The 17630-nt window shown below is 33.6% G+C and overlaps 1 protein-coding gene across 7 annotated transcripts in view; it reads right to left on the minus strand.

Annotated features, from left to right (window-relative positions):
• ADGRL3 (adhesion G protein-coupled receptor L3) overlaps positions 1-17630 on the minus strand; it is an 858314-nt gene that overhangs the window by 544168 nt on the left and 296516 nt on the right. For 6 of the 7 annotated variants that reach the window (XM_059922920.1, XM_059922919.1, XM_059922917.1 and 3 more), the window contains exon 4: positions 5126-5329. The exons of the other annotated variant lie outside the window; for it this stretch is intronic. In XM_059922920.1, coding sequence (XP_059778903.1) covers positions 5126-5329 — 204 coding nt within the window. The remainder of the gene's footprint in view (positions 1-5125; positions 5330-17630) is intronic. 7 annotated transcript variants of the gene reach the window in all.

Genomic DNA, 17630 nt, shown 5'->3' on the forward strand with positions numbered 1-17630 from the left:
CACAAAATTAATGCACAGAAATCTCTTGCATTCCTATACACTAATGGTGAAAAATCTGAGAGAAATTAAGGAAACACCTCCATTTACCATTGCAACAAACAGAATAAAATACCTAGGAATAAACCTACCTAAGGAGACAAAAGACCTGTATGCAAAAAACAATAGGACACTAATGAAAGAAATTAAAGGTAATACAAAGAGACAGAGAGATATACCATGTTCTTGGATTGGAAGAATCAACATTGTGAAAATGACTATACTACCCAAAGTGATCTACAGATTCAATGCAATCCCTATCAAACTACCACTGGCATTTTTCACAGAACTAGGACAAAAAATTGCACAATTTGCATGGAAACACAAAACACCCCGAGTAGACGAAGCAATCTTGAGAAAGAAAAATGGAGCTGGAGGAATCAGGCTCCCAGACTTCAGACTACACTACAAAGCTACAGTAATCAAAACAGTATGGTACTGGCACAAAAACAGAAATATCGATCAATGGAACAGGATAGAAAGCCCAGAGATAAACCCACGCACCTATGGTCACCTTATTTTTGATAAAGGAGGCAAGAATATACAATGGAGAAAAGACAGCCTCTTCAATAAGTGGTGCTGGGAAAACTGGACAGCTACATGTAAAAGAAGGAAATTAGAAAACTCCCTAACACCAGGCACAAAAATAAACTCAAAATGGATTAAAGACATAAATATAAGGCCAGACACTGTAAAACCCTTAGAGGAAAACATAGGCAGAACACTCTATGACATAAATCACAGCAAGATCCTTTTTGACCCACATCCTAGAGAAATGGAAATAAAAATAAATAAATAAACAATTGGGACCTAATGAAACTTAAAAGCTTTTGCACAGCAAAGGAAACCATAAACAAAACGAAAAGACCACCCTCAGAATCGGAGAAAATATTTGCAAATGCAGCAACTGACAAAGGATTAACCTCCAAAATTTACAAGCAGCTCATGCAGCTCAATATCAAAAAAACAAACAACCCAATCCAAAAATGGGCAGAAGACCTAATATCAAAAAAACAAACAACCCAATCCAAAAATGGGCAGAAGACCTAAACAGACATTTCTCCAAAGAAGATATACAGATTACCAACAAACACATGAAAGGATGCTCAATATCACTAATCATTAGTGCAAATCAAAACTACAATTAGATATATCACCTCACACCTCTCAGAATGGCTATCATCAAAAAATCTACAAACAATAAATGCTGGAGAGAGTGTGGAGAAAAGGGAACCCTCTTGCACTGTTGGTGGGAACGTAAACTGATACAGCCACTATAGAGAACAGTATGGAGATTCCTTAAAAAACTAAAAATAGAGCTACCATACGACCCAGCAATGCCACTACTGGGCATATACCCTGAGAAAACCATATTTCAAAAAGAGTCATGTACCACAATGTTCATTGCAGCTCTATTTACAATAGCCAGGACATGGAAGCAACCTAAGTGTCCATCGACAGATGAATGGATAAAGAAGATGTGGCACATATATACAATGGAATATTACTCAGCCATAAAAAGAAACGAAATTGAGTTATTTGTAGTGAGGTGGATGGACCTAGAGTCCCTCATACAGAGTGAAGTAAGTCAGAAAGAGAAAAACAAATACGGTATGCTAACACATATATATGGAATCTAAAAAATAAATCGTTCTGAAGAACCTAGGGTCAGGACAGGAATAAAGACGCACACGTAGAGCACGGACTTGAGGACATGGGGAGGGGGAAGGGTAAGCTGGGCCGAAGTGAGAGAGTGGCATGGACTTATATATAATATCCAATGTAAAACAGATAGGTAGTGGGAAGCAGCCACATATCACAGGGAGATCAGCTTGGTGCTTTGTGACCACCTACAGGGGTGAGATAGGGAGGGTGGGAGGGAGGAGATATGGGGATATATGTATATGTATAGCTGATTCACTTTGTTGTAAAGCAGAAACTAACACACCATTGTAAACAATTATACTCCAGTAAAGATGTTAAAAAAATAAATGAGCACAGGGTCGAGATTTTATGACTTGTCAGGATTGAAATGCTTTAGCTGTACTCTGAGAGAACACTTGTATGAGCTCTGCACACTATGTATGGCTTGCAGGAGGGTTATTTGTAGATCATCTCAATGAACTTTTTAGGCATCTGCATGAAAATCACAATTGAAGCAAGGAAAATGCTGATAAAAAACACATCAACATTCCTTTAGCTTCAAGGAAATGTCGTGATATCTAGTCATTAACTGTGCAATCTGCCCTCAGACTTCCTTCTGCCTTAGTACGCTAGAGAGAAACAGGTCTTCTGAGAACAATGTTTTTTAATTCTTTATGCTTTGCTGCTCTACTATGAAGTCCTAATTCCTTGAATCCAAACACTCATTAACTCTCAAGAACTGCTATTAGCTATCTGGAGTCAAATGAACATAAAGGGGAAAAAAGGGGCAAAGTTCAATTTCAAACAAATAAAAGGGTTTTTGTTATGTTGTTAAGACTGTGTGTGTTGGGTTTCTATTTGCTTGTTTGGCTATCGATAGAACAAATAGAGGTTAACTTTTTTAAAGTAATATCAATTTTATTTTCCAATCAAAGACTGCATTAATATCAGTCTTCATTTTTTCCATTTTTTTCTGATTTTTTTATATCTTAAATTATCTTGTTTCTATAACATACTGTTGTTTTTGTTTTAGAAAGACAGGAGGAGCAAGGAAGGAAGCTGGAGTTCATTGACATTTTCTAGTTTGAATTCTTCATGTCTTTTCAATTTGAAGAGCTCAAGGTAATGTGGTGTCTCCCATTTTAATTTCATTTTTAATAACGGTTCAAGTGTTCTAGCTGTATGTACTATCTTCTATATCAAGAAAGAGTATGCCCCTGTAATATTTACTTCGCTTTCTTTATTCTTTCTATAGGGAGCATTTGAAGATGACCTTCGGTTGTTCTCTATCTCACTGATAAAATTACTTTTGCACAAAAGCAACTTTCAAAAAGTATGGCCTCATCATAACAGATTAACATGATTCTGTAGGCTCCTTTTAAATCACATGACATTTACATCAGTCTTCATTTACAAGATCACGTAAAGGTTGCCTTGTACCCTCATTTTTGTCTTTGCCCAAAACAGAATAGAATAAAAATTTCCTATTTGTAAGTTGATAGAAAAATGTGACTTAATCCCATTACTACACTGTAATCTGCCACATACGTGGCAAAAAGTAAAAGCCAGTAAGATAGAAAAATCTTATTAAACTATAAAAGTGGGAGAATGTAAAAATTCAGCCAACATCTTAGTAAAAGTACTATAGAAAAAACTGTTCTAATTGACTGCTATTCTAAATTTTTGTCACAAGGCAGTATTGCCAGCAGGTGTTCATGTGTGTGTGTGTGTTTGTTATAGTTGCTGATTTAAACATTTACAACATCTACTCAAAAATTAAAATTCATTTCTAGATTTCTTCTTCACTAGTACTAGAAACTGATGAACATATATGCATTGGGTAAATTAAATAATATTAATTTCATATTACTATTTTACAATATAAATCAAAAGCCAATATTATGATGAAAACTTTGTGATTGCTGAAGCACATTTTGTGAAAAATATAACTGCACCCAATTTAGAGAATTTCAGGTTTGAAATGGTAATGCAAAGCAAAACAAAAGAAAATGTAGTTCTTAAAGAATGTTTACCATACATTTTCCCTGATTTTTCCAAACACACTGGAGTCAATTCTACATGCTTCTGTAGAAACATATGCACTTACCCACCACCACTGCCCCCCAATCATCACCACTAGGGAAGAAATGTTAATCTGAACTGAAAGATTCTAGGCCACTGATTGAACAATGTGACTGAGTGGACAGAGCCACTGTGAGTGCCAAAGTCACCACATACTTACTCTTTTTATGTGGCTGCAGTAATTGAAGAGTTAGGTTTAAATTTCACAGGTCTCTTAAATCTCAAATTGATCAAAGGGTGATGCATCAACCTTAGTCCCTGAACTAAAACACAGTATTCCAACTTATTTTACCAGGGAGTTCTGTAACGGTGCTTAGAAGATAAGCTCAGCTAATATAGTGGCATTTCATGTTCCTTTGCCAGTATTTCCTATATAATTATTAAATTATGCTATAGGAGAGCTGAGTGTGTTTTGGAACAAGGCTTGATACTCATGGTTCCAACTGCCAAATGCTTCTCAGCCTTTTTCATGCTGCAGGCACAAAGAAAATTACACATATAATATTTATATAATTATATAAATACTTAATAAATAAAAAAATATTATATAATGCTTGTATATTATGTTATGTTATATTATATTATATTATATTACATTATACATATTATATTCCCTGAGGGAAATTAGAGGGATAAGAGTGTCTGAATTGAGTTTGGTGAGTAAAAAGAAAAATTATATTGCCTAAACATTACGTAAAGGTAAAAAATATATATACAAAGTATTGAGGAAAAGAACAGTATTGAATTTTGTGCAAATATTGTATAATATTCCTCACTGGAACTTCAAGGGCTGGATGTCATTCACTGTACTTGCCAGCTGCAGAGATAATATTATAAATAAAGCACTTTCCAACATTTTCATAAGAAAAGTAGGTGGCTTGTGTAAAAATCACTTTTCTATCAGGTTTTATGCTTTAGATGACTATACACAATTCCTAACCAAGATGTTTTCACCATAATCGCCTCAAAAATCTTGGTAGTTTCCACTGATGTGAATTTTATTTCAAACAAGCAGATGATCAGAAATGTTAAAACGTGTCTTTCACAACCATTCACATTTTACAACCATTGACATTGTCACTAAGAGTAATTGTAAACTTCCTGTGATAATGCGAAGATATTTCAAACGCAATCAGGAATTTAAAGTCAAACGTTCTGAGATAGTGATGAGGCTCTAATGCAGAACAAGCATGCGTTGTTCAACAACAGGTCAGGATATCAGCAGGTGCAAACATCAGCCACTATGAGTGGATGCAGAGACTAAGGATATGAGAAGACACATTTGGGCCACTGCCTGAGGCTGAGCCTCCCAGGAGCCCCTGCCCAGCCACCCGCAGCCCTCTTTCCCCACCGCTGGCCGCACCTTGGGCTGAGATCTGAGCTCCTTGGGCACCTGGACCACGAACTCCTCTGGCAGCTCCACGGGGCCCTTGTCCACGATGAGCAGTGGCGCGCTCCGCAGCTGGCTGCTGAAGGAGATGTCTGGGAGGTAGAGCGCCTCCTGGGCTGCGCTCAGCATGTCGCAGTGGAGCAGCAAGGGCTGGATGTCGCTCACTGTGCTTGCCACCTGCGGGGACCGCAGGGCGCACCATCAGACTCCGCTCAGCTCAGGCCGGCCTCAGAGGAGCCCTGCTAGGGGCTATTCCCAGGCTGCTCTCTGCTGCAGGCCATAGGCCCAGGACTCCACCACCCCAGGCCCCACAGACAACCCTGGAGCTGAGGACATTGTATCTCCTAGTCGCTAGGGTGATACTGACTGCGTAACTCTGTCCTAGTTAATCACGATCTTAAGTAAGCCAAAAACTTTATCCTAATTCCTAACAATGATTAGAAAATTAAATATAATTATTGAAAGCAGAGAAAGCTACCTGAAAAAATATAAAGATTAATTATATTTGTTAAAGATTCACAGCATTCTGTTATAATTTATGGGCACTAATATCTGTATCAATAAAAATACTGGTTATTGAACTAAATATTTACACACGAAAAGCTTGATAAAGTATGGGTGAAGAAAGTTTCAGAGAGGTTTTCTTTTTATTAGTTTCGTTTGTTGTACTGTTACACTTACATGGATTGTTTTATATTTATTTATATGTTTCAGGTCACTTAACCTTTTTGGAAAGATGCTGTATTAAGGTCTGTGATGGACATTAGGGTGAAAAGGATATACATACATTTTTGCCATTTACATACACAGTGATTTTACTGACAAATGGTACATATTACATAAATGAATAAATATGGAAGACCAAGACAATAATGAAAAAATAAAATTGCACACACATGACTATTTTTTAATATTCACAAAACAGTCATACATTATATGATATGAAAAACAGAACGATATAAGTACAGGATTTTGTTTTTTTGGTGAATTGGTACAGATACATATTTCTCTACACTAATTGCAACTAGTGTAATAAATAGGAGTGATAATGAAAATGTTCCTATTAACAGAAAGAAAAAGACTTTACAAGGAAGAAGATTTTGCTTTACATAATTATTTTTAACATATTATAACATGCATATTAAAAACATGATAATAACGCCATAGGACTACCATTCAATAGTCAGGAGAGAAACTAAGAAATTCGATAAAGCAAGAGAATTTTAGATCATCTTTCTAACACTGGAAGTTTATAAAGTAGCGCTACAATTTCTTGATATATAAAATATTTACAAATTAAGAGTGAAAAACATGTTCTCCAAATCACAACAAATGATACAGCTCTTATAGAAAACAAAAATTATATTAAGAAATCTGTCAAACAATCCATCTACAATGAAAAAGTTTAGAATATAACTTGAAGGCATCACCCTTAAACAACATTTTTATTTAAACTCATTATAAAGTGTGTGTACTAAAATATCTAGGCAAGAAGTAACCTGAGTGCTATTTTGATAGTTCATGTGAATGAAAAGGTGTCAAAGAAGGAAACAAGTTTTAAGACCAAAAAAGCTGTGAAAATTAAAATGTCTAAATAATGACCTCCAGTGGCATCTTTTCTGATCTTTTAACTTCCAAAATATCATTCTCTTTGTTATCCAAAATGACAATGTGACTAATTTTTGATTATTTTTACATGAATATATACAGGTATGTTTTTCCTAACACCTTTTTTACTGCTCTATGGAAGGAAATTAGGAAAAGATTATAAAGCTATTATTTATCTTGCAAGCTTCAGGTATAATAAAGTTGAAAGATTTCACCCTCAGCCAAATTAACATATAAGGACATTCGGGGTGATGGAACATGCATTTACTTGTTCATTCATTCAACAAATATGTTTTGAGTTCCCATTATATGCCAGGTCCTTTTCTAGGTGCTGGAGATTTTGGTGAACAAAACAGATAACATACCTACTTTAATAAATCACCCATTCTTGTGCGGGAGATGGAGAATAATGCAAATACATAAATAATTTTAACACAATATAGATATGAGTAAACCATAGAAAGTTTAAGTACGGTAATATGTAAAGGCTACTCTGTTTAGGTTTTTATGGAAGACATATCTATGGGAGTAAAATTTAAACTGAGATCTCAAAATATCGGTAGTTGCTAGTCATACAAAAATCAGGAGTAAAGAGCATTCCAGTCTGCTGCAAAGGCCTCAGGCTGGAACCACCTTGGTCTGATCAAGAAATAGCACAATGGCCAATGAAGCTGTGTGTAGTAGACTGGGAGAAGAGTAATCTGGAATGAGATCAGAGTGGTAAGCAACAGCCAGATCATGGGCTTTGTAAACCAGGGTAAGGCTTTTAGTCTGGGGACAATCAACCATCTGTTTAGGATACTGAATAAAGCTCCTGGGAAAAAAAGACTAGGGCAGGATAGGAAAAAGGACATAGGAATAATGATCTCTACTGAATCAGAGATCAATTATTTCAGGAAAGGTCAATTGCTAGAGTAGGCAGAGAATTATAATTGATTTAAAATGCATATAGAGTGGAATCACCATCAGTTGAAAAATATAATAGTGCCTGTGTTAAATGAAAGAATCTCAGCTTAAACAAGAAACAGACAAAAATGTTTGAACTATAACCGGAAAGCAAAGTCTAGGGACCCAGAAAGAATAGATCTGGATCAAAGAACAAAATAATTCCATGTGGTAAGACTGAGGAAAATAAAAATACCAGGAAGTTAAGTAGACTTTTACTCGTAAATTAAAGGAGATTAGACTCCAAGGTGTTCCATGAAGCTGGATTATCTTATATGTCTATAGATCAGCCTCTCCTTTAAGCTGACCATCTCTATCAAAGGAAACCAGAGTCACCGACCACTGGAAGCAAAAGTGGAGGGGACGTTACACTGCCCACATGGAGAAGGGTTGTTAGAACAGAGCCAAAATCATAATTTTTGTTTTAAAAAATATTGTTTATGTTATACTTAAGGTACTATATAAATTCTGGGGAAATATTTACTCAAGTATAAATATAAATCTAATTTTTCTTCCTGAAGCTATTATAAAAATAAATCTTCAAGATAAACATCACTGTTATAAGTCTGGTATTCCATTAAAAGCATTGAATCTCAAGTCTGGAAAGAATCATTCAACTCACACAATAGATAATAACCCTTAGAGCATCCCTGCTAAAAATCTCCAAGTTTCACACAAGGAGACAGTGATCACAAACTCACTCTGCTCTTGGGCCACCCAATTCCATTTGAAGCAGCAAGTTCTTCCTCATGTTGAAAAAGGTATGATATCTATACTCTGGCATTCTCCACCCACTTGTCTAAATTTGATACAAATGGGCTATGTGCAAAACCTATCAAGCTACTCCTAGAAGGCATTTGTCTTCAGATATCTGAAGATAGCCTTCACATCCTGAATGTCTCTTTTCTTCTCCAGATTCATAAGGGAAAGGTTTCTTTCAAATTAACTATGAAAAAATGCCCCACAATGTTGTGACATCATCTGTACTTGGAAGGTATCCCCCTTATGCTCCACACCCATCTCTACTTGAGACCACATTTTCAAACTTTGTTGTATGTAATTTTAGGATGTCTCAAAGGTAATTTTGGTTCCAGGGCAGGAAGTAACGATGAGGCCAATACATCTTGTTCTTCTTTCCTTCTATCCTTCTTCAAAGAGAGAAAAACTTCATTCTTAATTTCTTTAAAAATTACATATCTGATTCAGATTTCATTTTTTTAAAAGAGGGACACTAATTTTTTTTAAAATGTGAGTTGCTTTAATCATTAATAATATTAAAAGTTCATCATAAGTAATGTAAATTATCACCATAAATTGTCCACATAACTAATTCATATTCAGATACTTTTACTATTTAAACACTTTGATTCTGCTTTCCTAGTGGGCAAGCATGAAATATAAAAATTAATATTTCACAACCTACTGAAATGATCAAAATATTTCCACTATATTTATGTGTAGTCTCCAAACATCAAAGGCCATCAGAGTATCAAAGTTCCTGAATATTGGCTGTGGGTAAATATGAGGCAAGAAGAAAAGGAAAAATACTTAGCATGTAAGAGGTAAAGTATTCGCGATGGTGGTACCAGAGTTTTCATATTATCTGTGGAGCTTATAATTGAAATAAATATTAAAATATCATATTTCAACAATATATGCCTTCAGAGATCAAAACTGATTTATAATTAATAAAAATACTAAATAAGCATTGTTTCTAACCAATTTCAACTGCTTCTATTTTCTTGTTCACCTTAGGTGAGTAGCGATGTAATTCAATTATTCAGCTTCTTCCTCCAAACATCTATTGATCATAATAGTGAGCCTGGAATCTAGATATAGCAATGGGCTGCAGTACTAAGATATTTCTAAGGAGAGAGAAATGCTTACAACAAGACATCATCAGAGTGTTATTTATCAGAGTTACAGGTGATTTAACATTCATATTCATGAGTCATTCGTCTTTGTGTTTTGGGGTAATAGTTTACCATATCTTTTTAATAATTAGCTAATTATGAGCCTTACAGGTTTTAACTGTACTGTAATGTATGTACTGTAATTATAGCTATGACCCTAACCTACATATTCAATTCTGCCTTTCACTATTATCTCTTGAATACAAAACTTATTCTCTATATGTACCTGCCAAATCCGTTGTTCAAATTATCCTTCTTAACAGGAAATTCTTTCCCCTACTGCTCAGGCTTTCCAAATGACACTCCCAGTATCATGCTTCCCATAATTATTCTAAACTATTCAATATGTACATAATCAGCACCAAATTTCACACTACTTCCCTTCTATTCTCTACTAAAATCTAAAATTTTAAATCTACTTTTAAATTAAAATTTAAATCTTCTAAACATTTAAAATCTTGATATCTTTTTATTTCCAAGATTTAAGCAAATACAATACTGCTTTCCTTAAATCAAACTTTACAAACTTTACTTCTTTTGTTTTCTTCTTTTGTTTCTAGCTCGTTCTTCTATATGCTGTTTTGGTTGGTTTATTTCTAATTTAAATCATAGGTCTACAAAATAAGGCAATTCTCAGTAGGTTATTAAAATGCCTTTGGAAGAAGTCTCCATGAGCTGGTTAAGGAATTTTGATTTGAGTTTCTCTTCTAACAACTATTTGAAATGTCACTGCATCATTAGATTGACAGTTCCAAGTATATTTGTTCATCTTAAAATTACTGATACTACTACCTATGATTCAAGGGATTGTTGTGAGTATTCCCTGAGCTATTGTGTACAAAAGTGTTCCGCTAACTGCAAAGTGCTACATAAATGCTAGAAATTATATTGAAATACTTATAACAACAAATGATTGATTGATACAGAATATCTAATCCAATTCAGTCCCATATCTATAACTATATCTCTCTATCTATCTATGTATAGAGAGAGAGAGGGAGGAAGGGGTGGGAGGAAGCAGGAGGGAAAAGAGAGAGAAAGGGAGACAGACTACTGCTTTCATTTCTTTTCTTATAAGTAAAGGTCATTTTCCAATTCTGCTTCCTTTTGCATACCTGAAAGGCTCTACCTTTCTCCCAGCACCTTCATTTTGGCCATATAAATAAATTACTACTCTCCTGATTTCTCCCTAGAAGTGCATGTCAACAGCTGCAAAATTCCTTTCTAGGCTGGGTAGTAATCTCTAACAACCATCATAAAAGTTCCAATTCAAGCACCTGACTAAGGATACCACCAAGTAGAAATTACATCATGGAAGTTCTAACCCAGAGAAAAATCTGACATAATGCTGGGTCTTACAAGAAAATGGCTCCGAAGTGATGAATTGTCTACCTATGTATGATGAAGCAACCTTCATAGTATACGTGAATATTATTCAATTTAACTCAACAGACTCCTTCTCTGGGCTGAACTGTTTTATGAAGCATTGGTATGTCCTGTGCGGGCAAGCAATTTTCCCTTCAGACTGGGTTCCTTGCTCTTCTTCTCTACAACAGAGCTGTTACAGTAAAATAAAATATAATACGGCTAAACTTTCACCAGAAGACTGAACAGTCAAGTTATGAAAGCTATATAAGACATCCTGAGACTAGTGAAAGAAGCAAACACTTGTTATGAATAAAGCTAAAGGGAAACTTAATTCCTAGTGTTAACAAACAAAAGAAACAACATTAAAAGATTATTTTTAATTGTCTTTCATGTATGGCATCTTCAATGTTTTTGCCTAGATTGTAATATTGTAATGTAAATATCTCAAACATTTGTTAAAATGAGTAAGCAGAGTAAGATTTTTGCTATTGATGTAAATTTGTAAAAAAAAAAAATCAGTTTCTGACAAAAAGACATTATTTTCATTCAAATTAAATAAAATGCCTATTACATATCTTGTTCCTCAGAAAAGTGATAATAGCTTTTTTTTTCAAACTAAAAACACCTGCCTCTTTGTAAACATAATGCAAACAGATTTCAATTCATGATAACAATAGAAAAATTCTGGAATTTATTCTTTGGAAAATACGGATTTTCTCTTAACTTCCCTCCCTCTACTCCCCTCTTAAAGGATATTAAAATTTTAATTGTATAGAAAATGTGCTTTCAGAATGTTGTAAATAATTTCTTTAAAAATCTTTATAACTGTAGTAATGGAGCACTTTTTCTTAATCATGTTGCCAATTGTACTTGACATGTGGGGAAAAAACAGCAAAACCATACATATTTTGACAGAGATCTGTCTCGTTAGCGAGTTCTTTCTCCCCATCCTAAGTTAACCATAACTGGCATCTCTGAAGGTAGTTGAGAAGAATGAAAACTTTTTATGTACTTTTTCTGGTAATAAGAGACTTTTACCCCTCCAACCCTCTTCAACACACATACTAAATGAATGCCTAAATGCTGGTTCACAAGAAAGCTGATATATTAACAGGCTCACAGGTCAAAACGATCGATTATATTATGTTGGTGATATATACATAGAGTGTAATTATTATTGGACACCTACTTTTAAAAATCGGCATAGTGGTTTTCAATCTTTGTGCAGAGGCACGACAACAAGCCTGCCTCTAACAACAGGCTGTAACCCATAAAACATCTGGGCTATCACAGCTCTTCCCACTGGCCTGAGCCATTGTGACTAATATAAAAGGCTTCCTTTTAAGCAAATATGTAGTGTTCCTCGGAGGGAGTATCATACCAGCCTGTTGCTTTGAATTTTATGTATTATCTGTCTGCATTATTAAATCATGTGCCCTTAAGGTCTGCATGGTTTCACCAACTTCACTATCAAAAGGAATTTTTTAAAAAAGGATCATTGCTAAATAGTCACCACCACGTTCATTTGTAACAAGCGCTACAGAAAAGAATAGTCGTAACCTAATTCAGGTAGTGTCTATGCTCACTACTCTCGTAGTATCTCTAACAGCCTGTAGAGAAGAAGTAATGTGTGAAAGTTGTTTTTTCTTTTATAAATATAGAGGGGTTTTTTTCCTCTACGTGGTCTAATCATATCTGGATCTTTTTTCCTCATGTCATCTGTTATTTCTTAATGCAACAACAAAATTAATCGGTTTTGAAGTCATCTGAATCCAAGAAAAAAATGAATCATTGTAAAATGCTATTTTAATTTTGCATATTATTTTATCTTTGTATTTAATAAGCAATGATTTCTCTAATTTAGCTCAATGTATTTATCCCCTTTAACTTCACATTAAACTAATAATATCAAAGTAAGGGTACATCTGTCACTCGTTATTCAATTTCTTCAAACTTGGGAAGAACAGTGAAGACAGGAAATTTGATTGGGCTTATAGTCTAATTAAAAGCAACAGGCTTAACTATGAATAGCTTTTCAACACTCTTTTTTTTTTTTGCTGATCTAAGCTTAAGATGTTCATTAGTAACTCATTAAAGACTTAGTTACAGTCCAGTGGGTAAGTCCTGAATATAATGATGGAATGTGTGTACAAATGTGTAGGCTCATAATTAGAGAAACTGTCACATTTGGGGATTAAGAATATACAATGCAGTCTTTGAAAACCACTATGGAAAGTAAGTGACCCAAGATGGTGCTGTATTTTAAATTTTGCTTACTATCCAGGTCATTTGGTTTTTAGTTCTAATTCCTAAAGGTATGTTTTAATGACCACATTTTCCCAGGATTAAATGTGTGAGGCTTTGTGTTAGGGCCTTTCTATACATTATTTTACTTAATCCTCATACTATAACAAAGTAGGCCTAATTACCCCTTTAATAAATAAAGAAACTGTGATTCAAATTGGTTAAGGTCATGTTTCTTGGAAGTAATAGAATTGCAATTAGACTCTGAGGCTTGAAATCTTTCTACTTCATTCAATAGAACCATGCAAATTAGGATTCTAAAGCAGTTTAGATTGAATAATACTCTAAATTTCAGTTTCTGGGCTGCATTTAAGTATTACTTTCTAAATACTGACATCTTCCTTTATTCAGAGTTCCTTGAAACTGTAGGAGCTGTTCACAGTATTAACATTTATAAATCATTATCTTTATTTAGTTTTCTCCTAATCTTTTCTCCCCAAATAGTAATATTTCAGATAAGCTCAATGGGATGAAATAGTGCAAGTATACTAGGATCCTTTCCATATAAAACTTCAGGTCCTTTTCCATTTCTCATCTTTTTCTGTTTGTTTGTTTAAAGATGTGATATGAGTGAGTCCAGAGGACACTAATTAAAATATGTAGATTTGATAGAGAGACACAACAAATTGCCTAAATTTCTTGAGATGAATTAGAAGAGGTATTGAGTTGTTTGTAGAACACATCAGAGAAAACGAGTCTACGGAAATAAAATACTCAATATTTATAATATAATTTGTGCAATGATACAAAAAAAAATGTAAAAAAGGGGGATTTCCAGAATCTGGAAGGACAAGAATTCAGACTAGAACAAAAACAGAAACATTTCTGGCCACTACAATTAAAGCTTAATGTTCTTTACCATTTTCTTAAGGAGGCGTAATTGGAAACTAACTAGAAGAACCCAATGAATTACCTTGCTGTTTTGTGTATAATTCAACACTATACAGTTCACATCTCAGAATAAAGTTTCAATCATTGTCAATTACTAGTTTTTGCCATCATAAAATAAAAGCAGATTAATGAACTATTTTTAGGAATCAAATATGTAAGTAAAAGAGGAGATGGAGTGGGGCTAGAAAAGCGATATATGATTTCAAAGTGAATTTAAAATAGATGAGATTTAAGTGGCTAAATCCAGGCAAAAAGCCTCTTTTACAAAATGCAGTCTAAAGAATTCTTAAATCTAAATGTATTCTAACGTTGATAACCTGTGGTCTTTTCTAAAAAAGATATTTAAGAAAGCTTACAAATCAACAATAAAAAATAAAAATTGAGAAATGATTAAATAATATTTCTTCAAGTAAGTAATACAAATAGCCAATGAGTACATGAAAAGAAGCTCAACATTATTCATTAAAGAAATACAAATCAAGATTGGGAGTTTAGGATTGACGTGTACACACTACTGTATTTAAAATAGATAACCAAAAAGGACCTACTATATAGCAAACAAACAAACAAAAATTTTTAATTCCGTTTGTGAAAAAAAAAAAGAAAAAAACTACAATGAGATACTACTTCATCTTGACTAGAATGGCTAAAAGAAAAAAGACAATAACAAGTGCAAGTGAGAATGTGAGAACCCTCATACTGCCATTTGGAATGTATAACTGTGCAACTACTCTGAAATATAGTTTAGCAGTTCCTCAAAATGCTAAATATAGTTATCATGACTCAGCAATTCCATTCCTAGGTGTATACCCAAGAAGTGAAAACATGTCCACACAAAAACTTGTACATGAATTTTCATAACAGCAGCACACAAATTAGCCAAAAAGTAGGAATAATCCAAATTTCCATCAACTAATAAATATAATGTGGTTTATTCATACAATAGATTGTTATTTGGAAACAAAAAAAGAATTAACTACTGATACATGTTATGATATAAATAAATTTTAAAATTATTATGTTAAATGAAAGAAGCAAGTCACAAAAGATAAAAAATTGTATGATTCCATTTATACAAAATGTCTACAATAGGCAAACCCATAGAGACATTGATTAGTGGTTGCCAGGGACTGGGGAGAAGGGGAAACTCGGTATGACTATTAATGGGTACAGAATTTCTTTCTGGAGGACTGATAACATTCTAAAATTGATTCAGTGATGGGTGCACAACTATGCATACACTAAAATCCACTGAACTAAACACTTTAAGTGGGTAAATTTTATGGTATGTGAAATATAAATCAATAAAGATATTTTTAAATCCCCATTTATACATTAAAAAAGATAGTGGTGCATCAGATCTAGTTTTTTTAAAAACTACATGGCATCTTTTATAAATATTTTCTTCTTCCTTTATCACAAGAGGACTATGCTTTTCTGACTCATTTATAGATGTGGCTATGAGGAAGAGTTTTAATTAATGAAAATGGAAGCAAAAGTAAAGTGCACTATTTCCAAGCATATCCATAAAAACTTTCCATTGGAATCTTCCCAACGCTTGTTCTTCCTTCCTGTAGACAGGAATGGCAATGAGCCTCAGAAAGATTTTGGAACCCTTGTTCCAAAATTAGACTGGGTCTCTGAATAACTGTGAGAACAAGAGAAGGGCATCCTCCCAGCCCCTACCACATACACACACACACACACACACACACACACACACACACACACACACACACATCCAACCAGAAACACTTACCTGCCTTGGAATGCTTGGTAAACAAGAAAATATTCTCTAGAATCCATTATTCATTTTGGAATCTACTGTGACTACAGCCGAAGTTTATCCTATCTATTACATTGTTCAAGAATGGAAATTAAAGTAGGTAACTCAAATTTCTTTCTCCAGAAATTTCATAATATATAATTGGAAACACACACACACACATACACACACACACTTGATTTGATCCCTATTTGACTACTTCTTGTCTTAGACATTTGATTTTCTGAGGACTCATTCCTATCAAATTACACCACAAACATACAGAGTGCAGTAATGTTTCAGGGATCTCTTTTACAATTGATCAATTTGCCTAATTTTGAGACTTTATCTTAATTACTGTACTTTCATAATATATATATTTATGTTCAATTTATGTCATCCTATTACTCTTTTCATTTCATATTAACATTTAATATTCTATATATATATATTTTTAGAATAATTTTGTTGAATTTCTACATAGAAAAGCTCACATCAGTACTCTGAATGCAGTGTGTGAACATATATATAGATTAACTTGGAAATAACTTACAATTTTGCTATTCCTAGTCTTTTCATCTAGGAACATAGTATATTGCATGTCTTCTTTTATAACTCCCAGTAAGTTTCACATTTTCCTTCTCATAGGTTCCATGTAGTTCCTGCTATGATACTTCCTAAGTAACTCAGGCATTTCATTGCTGTTTTGATGGAATCATATATGTATGTTTGAATCATACACCTGAAATCAGTACTCCCATTAATTCTGGGAAAGTTATTATTTCTTGAATTTTCTGACTACGTCATTATACTCCTACAAATAATAATTATATCTTAATATTTGAATATTTACTCTTCTTATTTATATTTTGTTCATTATTATAGTAGCCAAAATTTGTGGAATTGTTTTAAACAAACTGTCATGATAACAAGCAAGGCTGTATTGATCATTTACTACCATTCATTTTAGATAGTATTAATTATTAAGTTATTAATTATCAATTATTAATTATTAAATAATTATTAATTAACCTAAAAATGAATCATTCTTTTACTTTCCATATCTCAAGAGATTTTCTTCTAGGCGTACTAAGATGCAGTCAAATTTTATATACAACCGTGTTCCATTTTACTGCTTTTTGTAATGGTAATGTATCAATGACCTTCAATGCTGAGCCCTCAACATACGGTTAAACAATGGTTCATTCATATGACACGTTATCATAATTTTTTGAAACTTTAATGAGATGCTAGAAATGTCTGAATTTTAAGGTTAAGTCAAAATTAAATATATAACTTTTATTTCTAGCATTATTCCAATTTTTAAAAAAATGTGCATACACATAACTGCAAAAAAAATCTAACAAGCATTAATATTAATTATACCACTGGGTCATGGGATTATTGGATTTTTTCTTTCTGATCTAAATTTGTATGAGGAGAATTACTTTGACAATAAAGTAGGAGACACTGGTAATGACAAACAAAAATACATGAGACTATGTTCTTGTGCTCTGTCAGTAAGCTACAACCTTGACTTCTGGACAGTCAAATCACCACAAACTATAGTATGTGTAGATGAAATAAACACTGGAAGCTTATCAAATGTCATTGTGAGAATCTATTTTTGTACAAAAATGTCTATCTATTACTTTTGTAAGTATAACTAGCATATTTCTCTTGC

This window comes from Balaenoptera ricei, chromosome 5, assembly GCF_028023285.1.
Source record: "Balaenoptera ricei isolate mBalRic1 chromosome 5, mBalRic1.hap2, whole genome shotgun sequence".
Lineage (NCBI taxonomy): Eukaryota > Metazoa > Chordata > Mammalia > Artiodactyla > Balaenopteridae > Balaenoptera > Balaenoptera ricei.